General features: G+C 36.5%; 1 protein-coding gene across 4 annotated transcripts; it reads right to left on the reverse strand.

The window, feature by feature from the left end:
* Positions 1–3,580: 3,580 nt before the first annotated feature.
* LOC116177201 (gastrula zinc finger protein XlCGF46.1-like) lies at positions 3,581–9,152 on the reverse strand. Of its 4 annotated transcripts, XM_031496100.1 has the most exons (4): positions 6,207–6,407; positions 4,653–6,151; positions 4,021–4,182; positions 3,581–3,972 (listed from the first exon to the last, which is right to left on the reverse strand). In XM_031496100.1, the coding sequence occupies exon 2, from the start codon at positions 6,147–6,149 to the stop codon at positions 4,830–4,832; it is 1,320 nt and encodes a 439-aa protein (XP_031351960.1). In that variant the 5' UTR covers positions 6,150–6,151; positions 6,207–6,407; the 3' UTR covers positions 3,581–3,972; positions 4,021–4,182; positions 4,653–4,829. The 4 variants fall into 4 exon arrangements, 2 of the variants coding, with proteins under 2 accessions (XP_031351960.1, XP_031351961.1); XR_004146624.1 differs by lacking the exons at positions 4,653–6,151; positions 6,207–6,407 and adding an exon at positions 9,136–9,152; XR_004146623.1 differs by lacking the exons at positions 4,653–6,151; positions 6,207–6,407 and adding an exon at positions 4,236–4,297.
* Positions 9,153–19,586: the final 10,434 nt, after the last annotated feature.

Raw genomic sequence — 19,586 nt, forward strand, 5'->3', positions numbered from 1 at the left:
TCCTTGAAATCTTTGTACTGGCGCAGAAAACAAATTCTTTTACTTGCCACAAGGGGTAGTTCCATTAGGCCTCGCCTGGGCTCTTTTTTTCATTTAAATTCAATTTCTTTTAGCACTGTTCTAGGAGATGACAGGCTCGCCTGACGGCTCGCCAGTCAACTTCTCCTATCGCCAGTAAAAACTCACTTACTTGGCTAATAATGTAAAATACTATTATCTGTCTTCTACAAACTCCCACCAATTTTATACTATAAAATTATATTGTACTATAATAGTTATTTATGCATCAAGGGCATTAAGGCGACATTTATGCCAAGGGCGACAGGGCCCCAGGACCTCCGACCCAAGGGATTATGAGTCGCCCGAGGGTTAGATATCGAGTAATGCCTGAAGTGCATACAAAATGATATTTTTTATCGTTCCAAATCATGCATTTCCAATAGAGACAAGTAATGACTATTGTTTGCCCAACATTAAAGTGCTTCTTACGAATCAAGTAGCATCTTTTTTTATTTCTTAATATACAGAGTGACCCAACGAGAAGTATACAGAGGGCTTTTAGGGTGTTAAATTTAGAAATTTAGAAAAATCCTCGAGCACGTAGATTTTGTATTCGAGGGGGACAACTTTTGGAATACAAATTACGAATCCAAGTCTTCGCCCCTCTACGTAGGGAGCTTAATCCCTAAAATTTTAAATGGAATCCTATGGCAAATGGCACATTATTTGAAAGCCAATTTAATCCTGATTACTAATTTGCTTTGCTTTTTAAATTCTATTGATTCGTTTCAGAGAAATCATCATCAACTTTACAAAGAAAGTTCCTGCAAAATGAAAAATGTGTCCGATAGGTATTTTCGCACAATTAGGACGTTGTGCGCGGGTGCGGAAGTAATGACAACCTGGTTATCTTTAAAGCATCATAATAGCTCTTTAATTGCGCAATTTTTCCCTAATTTGACCATCGTCATATCTTGGATAGTTTCGGATGTGTATATCTTGGACACAGTGTATATTGCAAAGGGGTCCGAAAAGGCGCAAACATGTCTGGTTACGGCGCATTTGAGCGCATGGTGAAAGGTACAAGGTAGTGCAAAAAAACATGTTAAAAACGTAACTTTTGAAAACGTGAAGTTAACCCCTACAACCTTTTTGAAAATGTATCATGACTAACAGTGACTGCGCTAGCTCTAATTCAATTGGTGCAATTGAGCGTATAAGCAAATGGCATAGATTCATTTAAATATCTTAACAAATACAAAAATTGGATTGCGCATGCGCAATATATTTTTTTCATCTTCAAAGTTGTTTGAGATTTAAGGAATATTTGCTGACACAGAAAACCGGGCATTCATATTATGTTCTCTGTAACATGAATTTATTATAAAAGATACCCTTCTTTGAAAGTTCGGGCAGATTTTGGGCAGTAACTTTTTGGCCCGTTAGTCTACGTAACTAAAAAACAATAGCGACCTTTCTTATATCCTTAAAAACATGTGTACCAATTTTCAAAGCGACCGGACGTTTCTAAACAAAGACATCGTGCACAGGCAGACGGACAGACATACAGCAGTGCAAAATTAAAAACTATCTCGAGGATCGTTAATACATGAACTACATTGCGGCATAATGCATTAACTCCAAACTAAGTAAGTTAATACCTATGAGTTATTGGCGATTATTGCAAACCGAGCTAAAATTGCACAATTAGAACATAACTTCGCCTCTTAGGTTTACGGCCCATTTTAGCGCATGATGTATAAAAAACAAGAATTTAATATCATTTTACGGTACATTTTAACGCATACCTGGGAGTACAATTTCGTATGAAAAGATGTTAAAAAAAAGTAACTTTTAGAAACGTTAAGTTGCCCCCCCCCCCCGCTTTTTGAAAATATGTCATGGCTTAAGCGTAATGGAGTTGGAGCTGAACGGTTAGCGGTGTGTGTTCTGCACAAGGCATAGTTATAGCTCCCTGCCTTTTCCTCAGCGTCCGCGTTATACACGCTATTAACTATCTCCCTTGTTTCATGTTAAGGTTTTTATCTGTTACAGAATAAGGCAGAAAAGCGCCTTTTTAATTAATACGGCCATTACGACCAGAGTTCCAAGGTAACGACTCTTTGATATAACGTTTTATTACATTACATATTGGTTTTCGATATAATCGAATTGTAATTACTATATTTGTTTGAATTGTCATTTATTAATTTTAGCTCCGCGGAAATCTGTTTTGAAATTGATAATTTTTCCGACCACGAGTTGATCCCCTAAAAATTGAGTTGAATTTAAACGTTTACATTTCAGATCTAGTGTACTATTGGCAATAATTTAAGATCGTTTATTAAATTGCTCTCGATTGCTTACGTTCTACATTGCCAATTATTTTTCTTTCTTAGTAAACCAGTTTTTCTAATAAGAACAATGTCGATGTTGACGGTTTCGCAGCCATGAATTAATTGTTTTAACAAATAAAGTTGTGCAACAAAAACGTTAATAAAGACTTGTTCGAGGGTTTCTAATCGCTTGATATGGTGAAAGGAATTGCTATCCCTTTAACTTGTAAAGAAAGCGCTCGGGTGGGTACTTAAGCATACCGTTTACAGGGGAAAGATGTAATGTGCCCCTTAGTAAATTATTAAACTAATTAGTAGACTAATTGCCTCGAAATAGGGGCGCAAATTTCTTCCTTAAAGGCGTGGTCCGAAGACGGACCTAATTACATTTAACGTTGTCGAAATTATGCATTCTAAAAGAAAATCAAAGATGACGCTCTTCGTTGATAAACCAAACCTCCTTAAATAAGAGGGCTGATTATAGATAAATGCAACAATCGTTGATGGAAATTACAATATGTCAAATATCAGCCAAAACCTAAAGAAAGATACACTTAAAGTACATTAAATGCAAATGGAGCACTTACGAAGAAGATGTAAAAACACGATTATACCCTCTCTATAATATAATAGTAAAGGTGAATCCGTTCAATACGGCGGAATCTCCCAATGAAATAAATTCAATTGCCAAAGATTAATAGAATGTGGATGGCGGCAATTAAAATTCCATGCGTTTTCACCAACGTCTCGACTGTTTTTCCAGTGAAATACAATCAGCTAAAGCTTTCACAAACGAAAAAAAAAGACGAAGGCCGACAACCGATAACCACGGCGCGGCAAATTGCGTGGTTAAAATTACAACGATAGATTGAGTTATCTCCTCCAAGGTTACGACTGTTACGAGGATCTTTCAATAAGTATTGTAACGAAGAAAATAAACCGTTATAGAGTGCGAGGATTGCACGCTTTTTTTTCTAAGAGGGTCCGTTTTTTCATGTTCGGATGGCTTTAGTGGTCCGAACGCTAGTTCGAGGAGGGTCATGGCTTCGTCCAGGTGGAGAATGACCTTCCGTTGGTGGTCTTCGGGTCGATGAGAGTTCGAAGGAGCATTTCAATTGTGAATGCACTTGGTGGGTTTCCTTCGGGCATCTTTGATCTTGCTCTTGTTGGCGGCGTCTTGAAAAACACAGTCCCCCGTTGTGTGCCACTGTTATTGGGTTATGTATGGTACCGAAATTATACACTGGTGGGTAAACTAACTTTATTTACACACACGAATATCAAACTATATGACCTCGTACGGACGTGTGAGAGCGTTATGTGAGTGGCGTGTGCACAGGTGTAGGAAAGGGTCGTTACAAACTTTGTGTTTTACTATCACCAACATTACAATACCACAATTTACTATCCTACTAGTGTTTAAAGTATCGTAAATAGTTTCAACGCAAATTATTTGGTTATCGCATTACTTCCATTCCATTTTAAGCTTGTATTTCACGGCGCAATACCAGTTAGTAGTCATGATGTGTTTCCCGTAGGCCGTAACAGTTCGCATCCCTATTTTCCACCTTCCTTCTGGCATGCCCGGAGGAAACTTAGTACTATCAGGCACCCAATCCCTTAATGTATATTTCACCTACATCGATGGTTAAAATAAGGGTGGGCGTGTCTAATTAGAACTTACCCCTTTAATGAGAGGCCATTCGAAGCTTGGTGTCGTACAGGAATGCATCATGCGAATTATATCAAAGTACTTGAAGCGAATTGCATCTTTGATTGTCAAGTTGAATTGGAGAATGTCCAGGCGATAACGATTACTCAGCCATTTGTAACCCGTTACCATTATCTAAAAATTACTTAGTATCTATTTTTAGAACATTCCAATCCTATTTATAAAACCATTCCAATGATAACACAAAAACACATCCGGAGTTCCTGACATCTGACGATTAAAAAGGAAAATATTCGAATGGTCAAAATAAATGGTTTGTAATGCTGCCATCTAATGTCAATGTAACGCTCCACTTTCGATCGCCCACGGACTTTCAAACGATCGAACTGCTCCTAGCGGCGGCCAGTTGGCACATGGTCACAAACTGTTATATGGGATCCGCGCTTCTATAGTTATAAATTCAATGTCAATACTTATGCCTAATAAAACAAATTATTATTTCTTATCTTTAAAAAATCGACATAAATTTCCGAAACTAAGCAAATATGTCTATTTCTAATTCTAATATCTTCTAACAACTAAAAGTTGGAGAAAAAATTTATAAGAGCAAGAGATAAAATTGATACAAATAATTCACCTCTTACCCGTTTCAAAGGCTTCCAATAAATTGTGAAACGGTCAAATACGTTTTAAACTAGAAAACGTGATAAGGATTTATAGAAAATCTCTGAACGATAACTTTTCCTATTAATTTCCAGTGAAAATTGTTTCGTAATGTAAGGCGAGGTTTCCCAAACCGAAATTCAAACCAAAGCAACTTATTATCGCAGTCGACCTTCTCCCCCACTGTATTTCGTGAAAAAACTATGTTTTAAAAGGTGTTGTTTAAAGTGATATTTGTTATTGGTCTCGTACTCACAATTAGCACATTTAAAATCTTTAGAATCGATATGTTTTAAAAGGTGTCGTTTGAGATGGTATTTGTCACTTGTCGCGTAATCACAATCGGCACATTTAAAATCTTTCGAATCGATATGTTTTAAAAGGTGACGTTTAAAGTGATATTTGTTATTTGTCTCGTAATGACAATTAACACATTTCAAATCTTTAGAAACAATATGTTTTAAAAGGTGTTGTTTAAGGTGGTATTTGTCATTTGTCTCATAATCACAATTGGCACATTTCAGATCTTTACAATCGGTATGTTTGAAAAGGTGACGTTTAAAGTGGTATTTGTTATTTGTCTTGTATTCACAATTAGCACATTTAAAATCTTTAGAATAGGTATGTTTTAAAAGGTGTCGTTTAAGGTGGTATTTGTTATTTGTCTTGTAATCACAATCAGCACATTTAAGATCTTTAGAAACGGTATGTTTTAACAGGTGTCGTGTAAAATAGCGTTTGTTGCTTGTCTCATAATCACAATTTGTACATTTAAAATCTTTAGAATCGATGTGTGTTAAAAGGTGTACTTTAAGATATCGTTTATTATATGTACCATAATTACAATGAGCACATTTAAAATCTTTAGAATCGGTATGTTTTAAGAGGTGTTGTTTAAAGTGATATTTGTTATTTGTCTTGTATTCACAATGAGCACATATAAAATCTTTAGAATCTGCATGTTTTAAAAGGTGTTGTTTAAAGTAGCCTTTGTTATATGTCTCGTAATTACAATGATCACATTTAAGATCATTAGAATCGGTATGTGTTAAAAGGTGTTGTTTAAAGTAGTATTTGTTATTTGTCTCGTATTCGCAATTAGCACATTTAAACTTTTTAGAATCAATATGTCTTAAAAGGTGTTGTTTGAGATATTGTTCAATATTGGTTGCATAATCACAATGAGCACAGTTAAAACTTTCTGAAACATTGTGTTCCAACTTACTGTTTCTGTGTTGACTGAAGTCACATTCAAAATCGTTGGAAACTTCAGTTTTAATATTCCATCCACAATCAGTTTGTTGTTGTACTTCTTCATCAACCAGCGATTTGGAGCACTGGGCAGCAATGGTAATTTCGTCCTTTATGGTAACCAATGCTTCGTTGCTTACTAAAATGTTTTCTTCGAAATCGGAATGGATTTCTTCTTCAAGTTTTGTTTCGATTTTAACGAGTGATTTGCCGCCATTTCCGTCCATATCTAGAATCAAAATAACGGGTTACACTTATGTTTTTCGTTTTTCAAAATTACTTACCGGACACGTTTCCTGGCTGCAGCTCAAGTACCGGTAAGGGTCAACTTTAGGTTCATAGCGTCTCACGTCCAGTGGCGGAGCGAGAGGTTTTATTTTATACTGTATCCCAATTAGATTGGAGTGATCACATACAGGGATGTGACTTGCGTGACGCTCCATAGGGATTTCAATGTAAAATTCATAACATGCGATTATTGGCTCCCCAAATTATTTTAGAGCAAAAATGTATTAAGGTTTTTTGTAGAAAAAAATTTTTACGTCATTCAACCGTATTAGTTTTCAATTTTTTGCATAATAAAGACGGAAAATTGGAAAAATAAAACCCGCATCTTTTGTAATAATCTGCGATGCCATGGAAATTTATAATACAAAAACAACGCCAATATCCGTCATGCCATGGAATGTCTGCGTTAAAACAAATCAAATTCTATCAAAAAGTATTATTTAGAACAGCGAATTCAACATAAAGATCTAAACGATTATTCCTAATATAACAATTTACAATAAATGTTCGAATACGTCACCATTAACTGCAAGACAGTAACCAAGTCGATCATAAAATCCATTTCGAACTGCTGCTAATTGATAACTGGATATCTTCTTGTTTTAGAAAATTCCATGGTATCGCAGATTATTAAAAAAGATGCGGGTTTTATTTTTCCAATTTTCCGTCTTTATTATGCAATAGTTATTTACGTTATAAGGCCGGGAAGTGGCTTATTAAAGTACGAGTTTAGGTGTTTACGGACGAGGCGACGAAGGAGCCGAGTTCGGAATTTCTAAATTGATCTTTTGTCATGAGAGGTTTCACCCTGTAGGTATATACAACTACGGCGATACATACATTTTTGAGAGTTGGCAACCATGCAATATCTAGGTGGGAAAAAGCTGCCTGCGCCAACTAAAAAGCACGTTGAGCATCTTATCTTGAATGGCGGTCGTGAACGCGTCGCTCCATAAATGTTTGTTGATATTTTTTGTTTTTTTAATGCAGGTAGTAATCTTTGCATTTCTTTATATCGTATTTGTGTTTTCAATTCCACATTTTATATTTTTTGTGGGTTTGAATCTTTGTTTTTGAAATTTCCTTGGTTTAACCGCAATGCATAATCACATATGTGATACCGTTATGCTATTGTTTGTAATTGTTTACATTTTTGGTGTAATGCTTGCTTAATTTATGTTTATTGATGTTGATTACTTGATCTTGTCCTCGAAGTAACATTCATATAAGTTTTGATAATTTTATTTTAATATGTGGAATTTACCGATTCGTTTGATGTATGTTCTGAGTTGTTTGTTACTAACCATTTTCTCCGTCAATGAAGCAGTCACAGGGGTGGTAAAAACTTTAGTCAAAATTGAGCTACGACACCTAATTCCGTGATTGTCTTCGACTTTGAACTGTAGGCTGGAAACCCCGAAACCAGGGGCGGACTACCTATCTTGCAGGAGTGGGATTACGCTAATCAAAGCTCTTCAGTTTTGAATCTATGTGCGATAAATGAGTTATGATTCGTAATTTCGACATATCTTGTTTTTAGTTAGATTTGCTAACTTGCTTTTAACAAAAGGATTTTATTGCACCAAAGATGAGTCACCATGGCCATTTTTAAACGTTACCGGGTTGGCTTTATTGCCGTGTTCTTGTAGTGTAAAGTTAACGTAGAACCTGGGGGTTAAGTACACTACAGTCAGTTGAATAGAAATCAAAATCCTTTAAAGACTCAGTGTAAACATTTCGCAAATTGAATTGTGTTGCTATCTGCAATCAAGTGGCCTCAAGTAGAAGTGCGATCCTTGAAGGTAAGTTCACTAAAGATTCGTGGTCGCCATTTTAGACTTAAAAAATTTTAGTTTTAAATTTAAAAAATTTGCCGATTAACTAATATGCGAGAAAATGAAGCGCGTTAAGATAAGAAGCGAGTGTAAAACCAGATAAGGATTGAAACGCCGGGCACGCACTGCTAGAGTGCTCACGTCCATTCGGAAACTTTCAATCTACCACCACCCTCCTAACTGATTCAGTCATCGGTCTGGCCCACCGACACAGTTGATAGTTTGACGTGGGTTACTCGTGCAGCCTAAGCATTATTCCGCTCAAAACGGCGTTGGTGCCTTTTACCAGAAAGAGCAATCTCAACTTATCATGGGCGTCACCACCATCTATCTTAGTAAAGAGTTCAAATACCCGGGAGGGAACTCCTATATTTGGGTAAGGTGATAAAAAAGACAACCCTGGCACGTAGAAGGCTACTGGAACTGGGGCTTAACGCCTAAACGGACCAACTGGTCCTATGAAACTATCATCAGATCCATGGTCACACACAATCTTGAATTGTTGGATGTCGAGCATCTTTAAAAGAAACGTGTAGTCCAAGACGCTCAGGATATAAAATGAGAAGTTTCATGAGTCCCAGGCTTCAATATTTGGATTTAGACGTTTTGCGAAAAATGCGGCGTCTCGTAAAAGATCAAAAAGCCCAATAAAGGTAGCGGACTAATTCTTTAATTTCTTTATATTTTTATAGCCACATGATTGTGTACATCTATAATAAGTATTTAATCTGTTGGTGTTGTTTACTCAACCACTATTGCACGTTATACCGGTCCATAAACGATTTTTTTTCTATTTTTAACACCAGATACTGCGTATGACTGCAAATTTAATTGAACAAATTGTAATGGAATAATTACTTTGACCTTGACACAATTAGTCATTTGGAAAAATTAAAGCAGATTTTTCCTGTAAAATTACGACAAAGTCAATGAATCCAAAGATCAGAGGTTAATATTAATATTTGATCCTCGATTTGATCATACAAGTACGTCACATCCGGGCTCTCACCTGGAGGTCTCTTTGCATGCTCTCCAGTGAGACACTCTCGCTACCTCCCCTTATTTTCACTTTAACGTGGTAGGTACCTACCTACTGTAGAGCTCGCCAAACTTTCCATCGAAAAGGTGAAGGTGATCAAGAAACGGTGGGGCTCTGGAGATTTAATGTTTCCATTTCTTTATAAGGAGGTAAATCAATAAACTTTAGTTTAGTTTAATGCGCAAAATAGTATGACCCACTCCTTGCACGTGCAAGATTCAACCTAATTGCATCGATAACAATTTATCTTAAGTTCCCGCACGATGTTTTTGACTGATCCGTAACGTGTAGTAATAACTGACAGTATTTTTTTACATTCTTGTTTTGGTTCATTGGCTTTAATCTACTTACTTATCAAGTTATGGCTATAATTAGAATTAAGCCAAATCTATTTCGTTGGGGTTTTTAGGCAAAGGATCTAACCCGCAATTAAGGTCAAATTAGGTTGCCGTTTGAACTAAATTTGCGCCCTTTTCTATTTTACTGAAAATTGACTTCAAAACCTGCTCTTCTAAATCGCTTGGTCGCAAAATTAAACCCAAAGTGATCATAAAATTTTGGATAATATTCATGAAAAAAAAAAAAATAATAATGAAAATGTCCTGTTTGTAGCAAATAATACGACATCGCCACGTTTAATTGATTTGTCCTCGACTGAATACAATAATAATTTTACGCGCCGATAATTTGCTTACCTAACTCCTTAACGAGTCGAGAGAACAAGAGACAAGATACAAAATAAACACCTTTATAAGCTCTAGGGCTCTTTAAAATTCTTTACGGTAACTTAAGAGGTGTTATCACCTGCTAAGTGCTTCCAGAAACCTCCTTTTGGATTTCCTGACTTTCTCTCCACCTATAGGTAAAGAGCCGAGCTTTTAATTAAGACTCACCAACGATCCTCTCGAAAACTTCAAAAACGGCTTCATAGAAATTTCCAAAGTATGTGGAATACTCTTCAGGAAGCGAAGATGCAATCTTCCGTGCCCAAAACCTATCATAAAAGTCTTGCGAGCCGAGTGTTTTTAAGGGAGGTAGTAGTTCCATGCTCCCTGAACCCCCAGCAGTCAGATGATCATTTTCTAGGGAAGATCGTTGAACTGCGAACAACGATTTTGTAGAGTATAGAACACTCGGAATGTAAGGAAGATTGGACTGTCCTTTCCCAAAAACTATCATGAGCGCCTTGAAAGTTGAACGTTCTTGTTGGAGACTGTAGTTTCGGAGGGTTAGGGGGGTGGAATAAACCCCCAAAATACGAAGATTCGGTTACTTTCCCAAAAGTAAGTGATGGCTAATCGAATCTTCATATACCGTGGGGCGGGGAGGGGGGGGTGTAGTATCGGGGGGTTTCCCATATCCATACGTAATTCTTTTTTGATTACGTCTTCCTAGACTAGCAGGATGGTGCTAGAGGTAATAGGGAAAAATTATTGAGTCCACAATTGTTGAGGACGCCACAAGGGGATATTCCTTACCGAGGAGATGGCTGGGACAACGAGGAAATTTGAGAAACCAGGGCATGTGTACAGGGCGAGTCAACGATTGCGCGGTGTAACTTAATGCCTTGAAGATAAGATTTTTCGATAGGGTGCTTTTGTATTATGATATGGTTGAATATTCTCCACATTTTAAAAATATTTGGAATTATACAGGGTGCGCCCACAAAGTAGGGTACATTTTGTTTAAATAGACCCCCTGTATTTGAATGCATTTTTGAATTCTACGTGTAACTGTACGTCTTTTTTATTACATGGTTAATATCCGAAAAGCTAGTAGTTTTAAAGATAATTCGATTTTTAAGAAAAATTGGGCATTTGCAAGCGTCAGTATACATAATATTGTCAAAATTATTACTTAGATTTTGATTCCAGGTTTTATATCTTTTGTCAAATAAATACATCTACTATAAAACATTAAAAAATAGCTTACAGGGTGTTTTTTTGGTAGGTCCAAAGTTGCAAAACTTCATATTAAAAAATCTCACAATACTTGAATCGGAAATTAAAGCACTCGGTTCCCTCGTGCTTTAATATTTTGACTTTTGTGCAAATAACCATTACAAAATTTTCCAAAAACAGTTCTATTCTAATGCCAATCAGCAAACAGTACGTAAGATAAATTGCAAAACTTAAACCAAGAGTTTCCCATGGTCATAAAGTTGATAAAAAGTTTATTTATATGAACAAGGTTTTTTACTTTACATAACACACTTAAATTCCGGAATGAAGCAGTTTATTCAACACCTTCCGTTTTTTTAGCGTTTATTAGCATCGATAATTCTTATTTTTAATTTTGTTTATCTTGTGTAATGACTAAAAAATATCGGTTTGCGCTTTAATTAAACGACGCGTTTCGGGCAAATTTGCAGCCCCTAAGATGGTGCTAAAACTGGATGCGGTAATGGATTGAACATGGCGGGCTTTGTGAACCTTGCAATAGCGCAGTTTTTTGCGCGATTAGTGTTCGGTCCAATTGAATTAAAGGGCCACCATTAATTCTGGCCATGTATTCAATAACCAAAAAATGGCCACCATCAAAATTCCAGATAACGGCTGGTTTTTTTCTATTTGGAACAGGGAGGGGGGGAGTGCTTATGCACGTATTGCATTTCTGTTTTGTGAGGGGGTTCCAGTGGAACAATCACGTGTCATCACCTGTGGCAAAAGCTTCCAAAGGCGTCTGAAAAATTTCTTTCCACGATAGTTTTTGCTCCAGTTACCCTCCAGAATACGAAAATTATATTTATAGGGGTATACGAATGGTCTCATGGTGATAATGATGTATGTGGGGAAATGTCAGCAAGTTGGTGGTGTGCAGCTGCCCATCTGATTGTGTCGCTACTCTGGAAGATACGCTGACGGTAGAACAACTTTCCACTGCTGGTCATGCAGTTATATATGAGATACCTACGGGTACGGAGATCTGGGGTGGTATACCACATACAGCTGGACTGCAGACTACTAACTGGCGAATCACCTCTTGATCGATTATGCCCTCCTAACCAACAGAAAAATCATCCATTCCTCTTACCTTCTCACGTCTTCCGGAACTACACTTCTGCTTTCCCATAATCTGTCCACTTCTTTACATTCGCAAGCATTTATTTATTGTCTTCTTCTGGGCCTTCAATATAGGCTTGCGCCCAATTACAGGGTGACTCGAATATGCTCTATATCTACCTCTTTCTCTCCACAAATTCTGCATTTACTTTCTTCTTCTCCTTTCCTCTCTCGTCGTTTCCGCAACCACAGCACTCCCTTACAGGTTCCTCGTGCCTACTGTTTGTTTGATCCCCCGGTGCTGCGTTCGATGACGTGTTAACGAAAACTGTAATAAGAGCGGCTCGGCAGACGGTTTTTGTGGAGAATGCAACAGGCAACACCGAGGGGTCTGGGCGAGGGGGTTATGGAATACCCCCCTCCCAGGCCCCCAGGTGCTGCGTTCAATTGTGTGTTTACGAAAAGTATAATGAAAGTGGCGCGGAAGACCGTTTTGGGGGTGAATGCAACACCGAGGAGTTTTGAGGGTATGGAATACCCCCCAGTAGTGGAAAATCATTATCACCATAAGACCAAGGAAATGGTAATTGAATTTTCATTTTGTAATGATCCTAGGGGTCTATCAAACCGACACTGAAACGTTGACTTACCCTATACTCACCGTTGGTAACTCTGGGAAAAAACTACGAGCAGAGCCACCTACCTTTCAAGTCGAAACGATAGACGTTTCGCGGCACTTTTGCATTTGGATGGCAGTCTGTTCGATATGGGTGGCACGAATGAACTCCTACGTTGTGTCATCGGTTCTTGTACGTGTTGGGACGTGAGACATAATCGGGAAGAGAATTAAATAAAAGACAGAACTTTTGTGCGTAAGAAATGACAAGAACTAATAAATATATTACGCACACAATAAGACCATACCAGGGAAACCTTCTACAGGACAAAAACCTCGGCATAGACCACACAAATACATGAAATAAATCACCTACAGCAACGTTTGAAAGACAGCGTTGTATCGGGCACCCCTTGCTGAAAGTGTCTTGGGATATATCTTGATAGCACCTTTAGGTTTAAAACACACTGCGATAAATTAGCCTCTAAGTTACACTGTCTGTCGTATGCATTTAGGCATCTTCAAAACGTTTTAGATATCATGCAATTAATTTCTGTCTACCATGCCCAAATTGGTAGTCGACTGCGTTACGGTGTTTGCTTGTGGGGCAAAGGCAGTTTTTGTAGCTCAAAAACGGATTTTGCGCGTAATGGAGATGTGCTTGTATATATATATGGGCACAGGTGTCCGTATGCCCGTAATAAAGACGTCCACTCTTACAATACCAGAGTCAAAAATATGTATTACATACCTTTTGCAAGGTGTAAATCTATTTCCACGGCCCCTCACATAATAGGGCTAAAAATCTTTTAATAGTTTGCCGGACAGTATGAAAAATACGCAGATAAAAGAAATTTCAAACGTTCTTTATACTTTTTTTTCAAACATTCCTTTTATAACTTGGACGAATTTTACAAATGTATACCGACACCCCATAGCTAAATTATTTTGAATGTTGTTTTTTTTTCCTGTAAAGTACCCATCTATTTTATTGTTTGTTAACTTGTTGTTTATACCTGACCATGCCTATATGTGTTTTTAGGATATATGGCAATAAATTATATTATTATTATTATTAACGAAATGCAAGTACACATAAATAAAACATCTCAAATTGTACGATAAATCTCAGGTAAACGAATCAAATGCTATTAAACAAATTCATAAGAACAAAACACACGAGGCGTCATAAATGCAGTGGAAAACATGATAAATCAATGTAGTACAAAAACACATCAAAATACATGTACAATCAATTGAGATAACGCAACTCGTAAAATAATACATTGCATGTGCATAAGAAACATCAAAATGGTGTGGCTCTACTCCAGCCTTCATTAACATAACTTTATTTAACACGAAAAGTACCATGTGAGAACGCTAATCGCAAATATTCATGTGGAAGTCGATCATCGCTCACGCAAAACATATTTTAAATAGAAGAAATGTTAATGATGCCTCCTAAATATCTCGTATTGCTAAAATGCCAAGAACTGCGATCCGCACGAGATGAGTAGGCAACAGATACAGTCCAACTGTATTAGGTACATGCTCCACGGAGACAGGTTGAACCACTCGCACACAGAAACATCAAATAAGAGAGCCTCCCTTTTCGTATAGCAAAAACTGTGCCGCGTCACGAATAAGAAAGTAACGGATACAGCTGAGACGTTTCACCCTGTATATACAACTTACGACGATATATACATTTTTGAGAGTTGGCAACCATGCAATTTCTAGGTGGGGAAAAGCTGCCTGCGCCACCTAGAAAGCACGAACGGGGGTTACGTTTGGCATCTTTTCTCGAATGGCGGTCGTGTACGCGTCGCTCCATAAATGTTTGTTGTTGTTTTGTGTTATTTAATGCAGGTAGTAATTTTTGCATTTCTTTATATCGTATTATTGTGTTTTGTATGCCGCATTTTATATTTTTTGTGTTTCAATCTTTGTTTTTGAAATCTACTTGTTTTAACCGCAATGCAGAATGAAATGATAAATACCGTTATGCTATTATTTGTAATTGTTTACGTTTTTGGTGTAATGCTTGCTTAATTTATGTTTATTGATGTTGATTACTTGATCTTGTCCGTGAAGTAACATTATTATTATTATTATGATTAAGACATAATAATAATAATAATAATAATAAAGACACATTATTATTATTATTGTCGGTGTTTCTTGTGAGAACTCAGGTCTAGCCTGGTTAACTAATCGCACGGATTAAAATCAAGTAACGATTAGTGTCTGTGTCTGTGTCTGGTGAAGTTATGTAGGGTTCTAAAGAAAAATAAAAATAAAATAAAATAAAATAAAATTAAAATAAAAATAAAATTATTATGGTCGGTGTTTCTTGTGAGAACTCAGGTCTAGCCTGGTTAACTAATCGCACGGATTAAAATCAAGTAACGATTAGTGTCTGTGTCTGTGTCTGGTGAAGTTATGTAGGGTCCTTAAAAAAAAAAAAAAAAAATCACACACGTACATTGGACATCTAGGGATAATGTAATTCGTACTTACCAACATACCTATTGATGGGCACAATAGCCAACGCTATCAGGAAAGAGGAAAACAAAACAAAAAAAATCATTATAATAATTCCTGTAATTTTATTAAATGGAGTTTATTGTGTAAGTGTTTCTTTGGCTTTGCGTTTGGGTTGAATACGAGTGGGTTGTGATAACGTGGTGTGTTTCTGTGAAGAAGGAGTTTTGTGTTTTTTAATTGTATTTATGGTGTTTCTTTGTTCCTGAGGTCGTGTTTGTGAGGTTGCTTGGGTTTTTGGTGGAGATATTGCAGTATTTTGTGAGCCTGTGGTGCTGTTAAGGTTTTTGCGTTTCGGTTGTATACGAGTGGGTTGTTTCTGAGAAGAAGGAGTATTGTGTTTTTTAACTGTGCTAGGGCGTGTAACTTTATTGGATGGACCTGTCTTTGTAGTACATGTTGCGTTACTTGTATTTATGATGTTTCTTTGTTCAAATTATTATTATTATTATTATTATTATTATCGGTGTTTCTTGTGAGATTATTATTAGTATTATTATTATTATTATTATTATGTCTTAATCATTTTATTTTAATATGTGGAAATTACCGAATCGTTTGATGTATGTACTGACTTGCTGTTTGTTACTAACAATTTTTTTCGTGAATGAAGCAGTCACGGGGGTGGTAAAAACTGTAGTCAAATTTGTAGTACGACACCTAATTCCGTGATTGTCTTCGACATCCAACTGTAGGCTCGAAACCTCGAAACCAGGGGCGGGTTACCCATCTTGCAAGAGCGGGATTACGCTAATCAAAGCTCTTCAGTTTAGAATCTATATGCGATAAATGAGTGGTGATTCAATAATTTTCACATATCTTGTTTTTAGTAAAATTTACCTACAAGGCCATGTAATTTTCCATCTTGCTTTTAACAAAAGGACTTTATTGCACCAAAGATGGGTCACATCCTGTGTATTTCACCCTTTCTTAGAATCTTGGTACCTGTTCCTACCTGACCCGTTGTTCCCAAAAACTTGCTGGAGTGTAACCAACATTGTATATACGAGTATGCATTTACTATCTTTGTTAACTACTGCTTAAACTTTTACAAAATATTTTTGTTAATTAACTTTTGGACTGTATTAATCAAACTGCGAGGTTTTTCTTACGTCATACTCTTTTTACCCTTAGCAGTTACTTTTGCGAGAGTACGACACCTTTTGGCTTTGCTTACTTTGTTTATATTAATGTACATCAACCAAATTTCCGGGCTTTCACAATCTTAATAATCACGATCATTATTAAACAAACTTTTCACAATTTGAGTGTTTTATTTTACGTTCCTTCCCTATGCTTCAGGCCAAAGCGTTGTCTACAACTAACGTAAGGGGGCCCTGTCTTAGATGTTTTATCATGTGCCACTTTTCAAATTTAAGCGGGATCTTGTTTAGTTTTGGAGGTAATAGTCACCATATATATATATATCATATATATAAGAGAAGTATATGGATAACCGCCTATGATTGCAATGGGTACGTTCAACGGGCTTAGCTGCTGACCGCAAAATTTTATTGAACGCATTGCTAACTACCGCTGTTAGCAATTGCTTACTTTAGCTGACCGCAATGCTCAGCATCAATTTTTAATTCTAACTTCTGCTGTCAGCGTAAAAAAGGCGGGATACCATGGCAATTTAAAAGTTTTGTTGACAGTACATTTGCTTTAACCATTGAACTATATACTCTGTAACCTATAATTCCGTACCAACCTTTAAATTGACATGCCTTGAACAACGAAAGTGTTTTATATGTGTGCTTTCTGAATATTGTGGTACAACATGGGGAATTTTCAGTAATATTTGATTTAAATTACTATGTTATTGTGCGTTCTCATAATTAATGTATTTATATAAGGTTATGGTTATTAGCGCTATCAAGAAATTAAGTAAATAATATTTGATCCATCACGTACACATATAAGTATAATAAGGTTATGTTGAATTTTGAATTAAAAATGTCAAATTTAGAAGCGTTCAACACACTACATTTGCTGACCGCAAAATTAAATCAGCTGCTAACTTTTGCTATGTTCGTTGAACGTACCCATTGCGACGCACCTCGTGTGGATTGTATATTTTGTTACTTTTAATTATCAGCTGCAATATAAAAAAACTGTATGGTAATGTTTTTGTGGTGCCCTCAAAGTTTGAAATGCCAAGCACATTTCAAATTATTGACCAATCATCAGCATTTCGGATGACCGTATCGTCGGATTTCGTATTCACGTGAATCCAGCTTTATACTATGTAACTATGCGATCAAAAATGAGTTGCTGTCGAGTTACCTTTGGAATTTTTGTTTACACCGTGTTTCACTTGAACTTCCAAAGGCGACTCGACAGCAACTCATTTTTGATTGCCCGTTACCATAAGGCCCTTATGGTAATTTTAGGAAACTCAAAAACGGGCTACATTTTGTTTATTTGTTTGCTTGTATGGCGATTTTGGACTACTGTACGAAAACTTGCTTATTGGAGAAAACGAAAATTCGCCTATATCTGAACAACGCCAATAACTTATTTATGGTGCACCCTTATTTATACCTACAATCAATATATCACGCTTAGTCTATATAAGCGCATAATTTTTACTGGTAGAACAATGGCCTTTGCTAGTAATCGAAATCTATCACTTTAATGTCAATATTTAATCATTACTCTGGTATCTTTGGTTAAAGGAACTTGTTCGGCCACCAGAACTCCGCGAGGGCGAAGGTGTAATTCCATTATCTATCGACAGTTTGATTAATGCAAAAGGAAGCCAGTCAATCTAGCCACGTAGGCTTTGTTTCTTTCTAATCCAAAAGTTAAATTTCAAAGGTAAACGCGACGTAACGATAAATAGCTAATGAATAACCTAATTAAACATTTACTCGTCAAACAAGGCACGTAACGTCTAATTTTAGAATCTAAACTGAGTACATCAAAATACATTTTGCAAACCATTTGATCTCGTATAGTCGTGAAAGTTTTCGAAACGAGATCATGTACCGTATTCGATTCAGTTACTTCTCACTACAAAACTATAAACAATTGCCATGCATGTAGGAGGAACACGTTTTGACTTGAAGAAAGTTCGTTCACTTTTAAGTAATGCAAATTGTAGGTAATGGTAACAAATTTTTAGAATTGTTCGGTCATACTTATTTTCCGTTAGCTTATGCCACTTCTATATATAAATAATGATTATTAAACTTGGTGTTTTCGATGCAAATGAGTCAAGTGCTTTTTTCGTTGTATTTACGAGAAAACGGCCAAATATTAAAGAATTGCATCATATGCAGGCACAGCTTCACACATCTCTCATCGCGACCTGATTTTTAAATCACAACAAACAGCGGCGATTAATTAATTATTACTTGTAAGATGACAACAGTGGAATTAGATTAAACAAACAAGCAAAACTCCATAACACATAACATCAAATATGGCCAGAAAAAGCTATTGGTTGTGGTTGATCCATGCTCAAAATGGGGTGATGAACCATGAATGAAATAAACGACTCAATTCCTCAAAACCTTCCCCATGGATATTTAATTGTTGACATTGTGAAATGTTACGACATGTTTCGATTGTTAATCATCTTCAGGTAACAAACTAAAATATTTAAAGTTAAACCGTTGACTAGATAGCTATTAAAAACACTTACTTATAAGTACGGTGAGAAAAATTATTTAATTAATAATTTAATTTTAAATATTTTAGTTTGTTACCTGAAGATGATTAACAATCGAAACATGTCGTAACATTTCACAATATATCTGTCTGTCAACAATTAAATATCCATGGGGAAGGTTTTGAAGAATTGAGTCGTTTATTTCATTCATCAAATATGGCATTAAAAACACAATAAAACTATAACTCTCGCCAGGAAAGATTGCCGGTCACAGCACACCTTGTGTCGATCTACAATCTATGTTTTTCTTAATGTGAGCGACTTCCAGAATAGGATCATGCTAATGTTGAGCGGAAAGTCTTTTTGTTCAACATTGACTCGATACTATCCCGGAAATCGCTTACATCTTTAGAAAAACATAGATCGTAGATCGGGATCAAGTGTTCTGTGACCGGCAATCTTTCCTGGCGAGAGGTTTATATAGAGCATGCAGCAGGAAGGACGTACCTATATAGGGTGTTAGTGTTAACAGTCTTGCGATTTCATTTTTAAGGGGTGATTAAACACATTAAAAGAAGGCGATTCGCTCTAAAACACTCACACTTACTTTTTCCACCCGCACAGTAACTAGTAAGGGAGGTATTGTACTGTGGTATAAAATAACCACCCACTTTTTTGACGGAAATACACGTTTGAAGCACCAGGAATCCCAATCAAACAAAAT

Source organism: Photinus pyralis, unplaced genomic scaffold, assembly GCF_008802855.1.
Source record: "Photinus pyralis isolate 1611_PpyrPB1 unplaced genomic scaffold, Ppyr1.3 Ppyr1.4_LG7, whole genome shotgun sequence".
Classification (NCBI taxonomy): Eukaryota; Metazoa; Arthropoda; class Insecta; order Coleoptera; family Lampyridae; genus Photinus; species Photinus pyralis.

Bases quoted from the DNA above. Each gene is read 5' to 3' on its own strand.
- LOC116177201 (XM_031496100.1), bottom strand. From the start codon at position 6,149: ATGGACGGAAATGGCGGCAAATCACTCGTTAAAATCGAAACAAAACTT.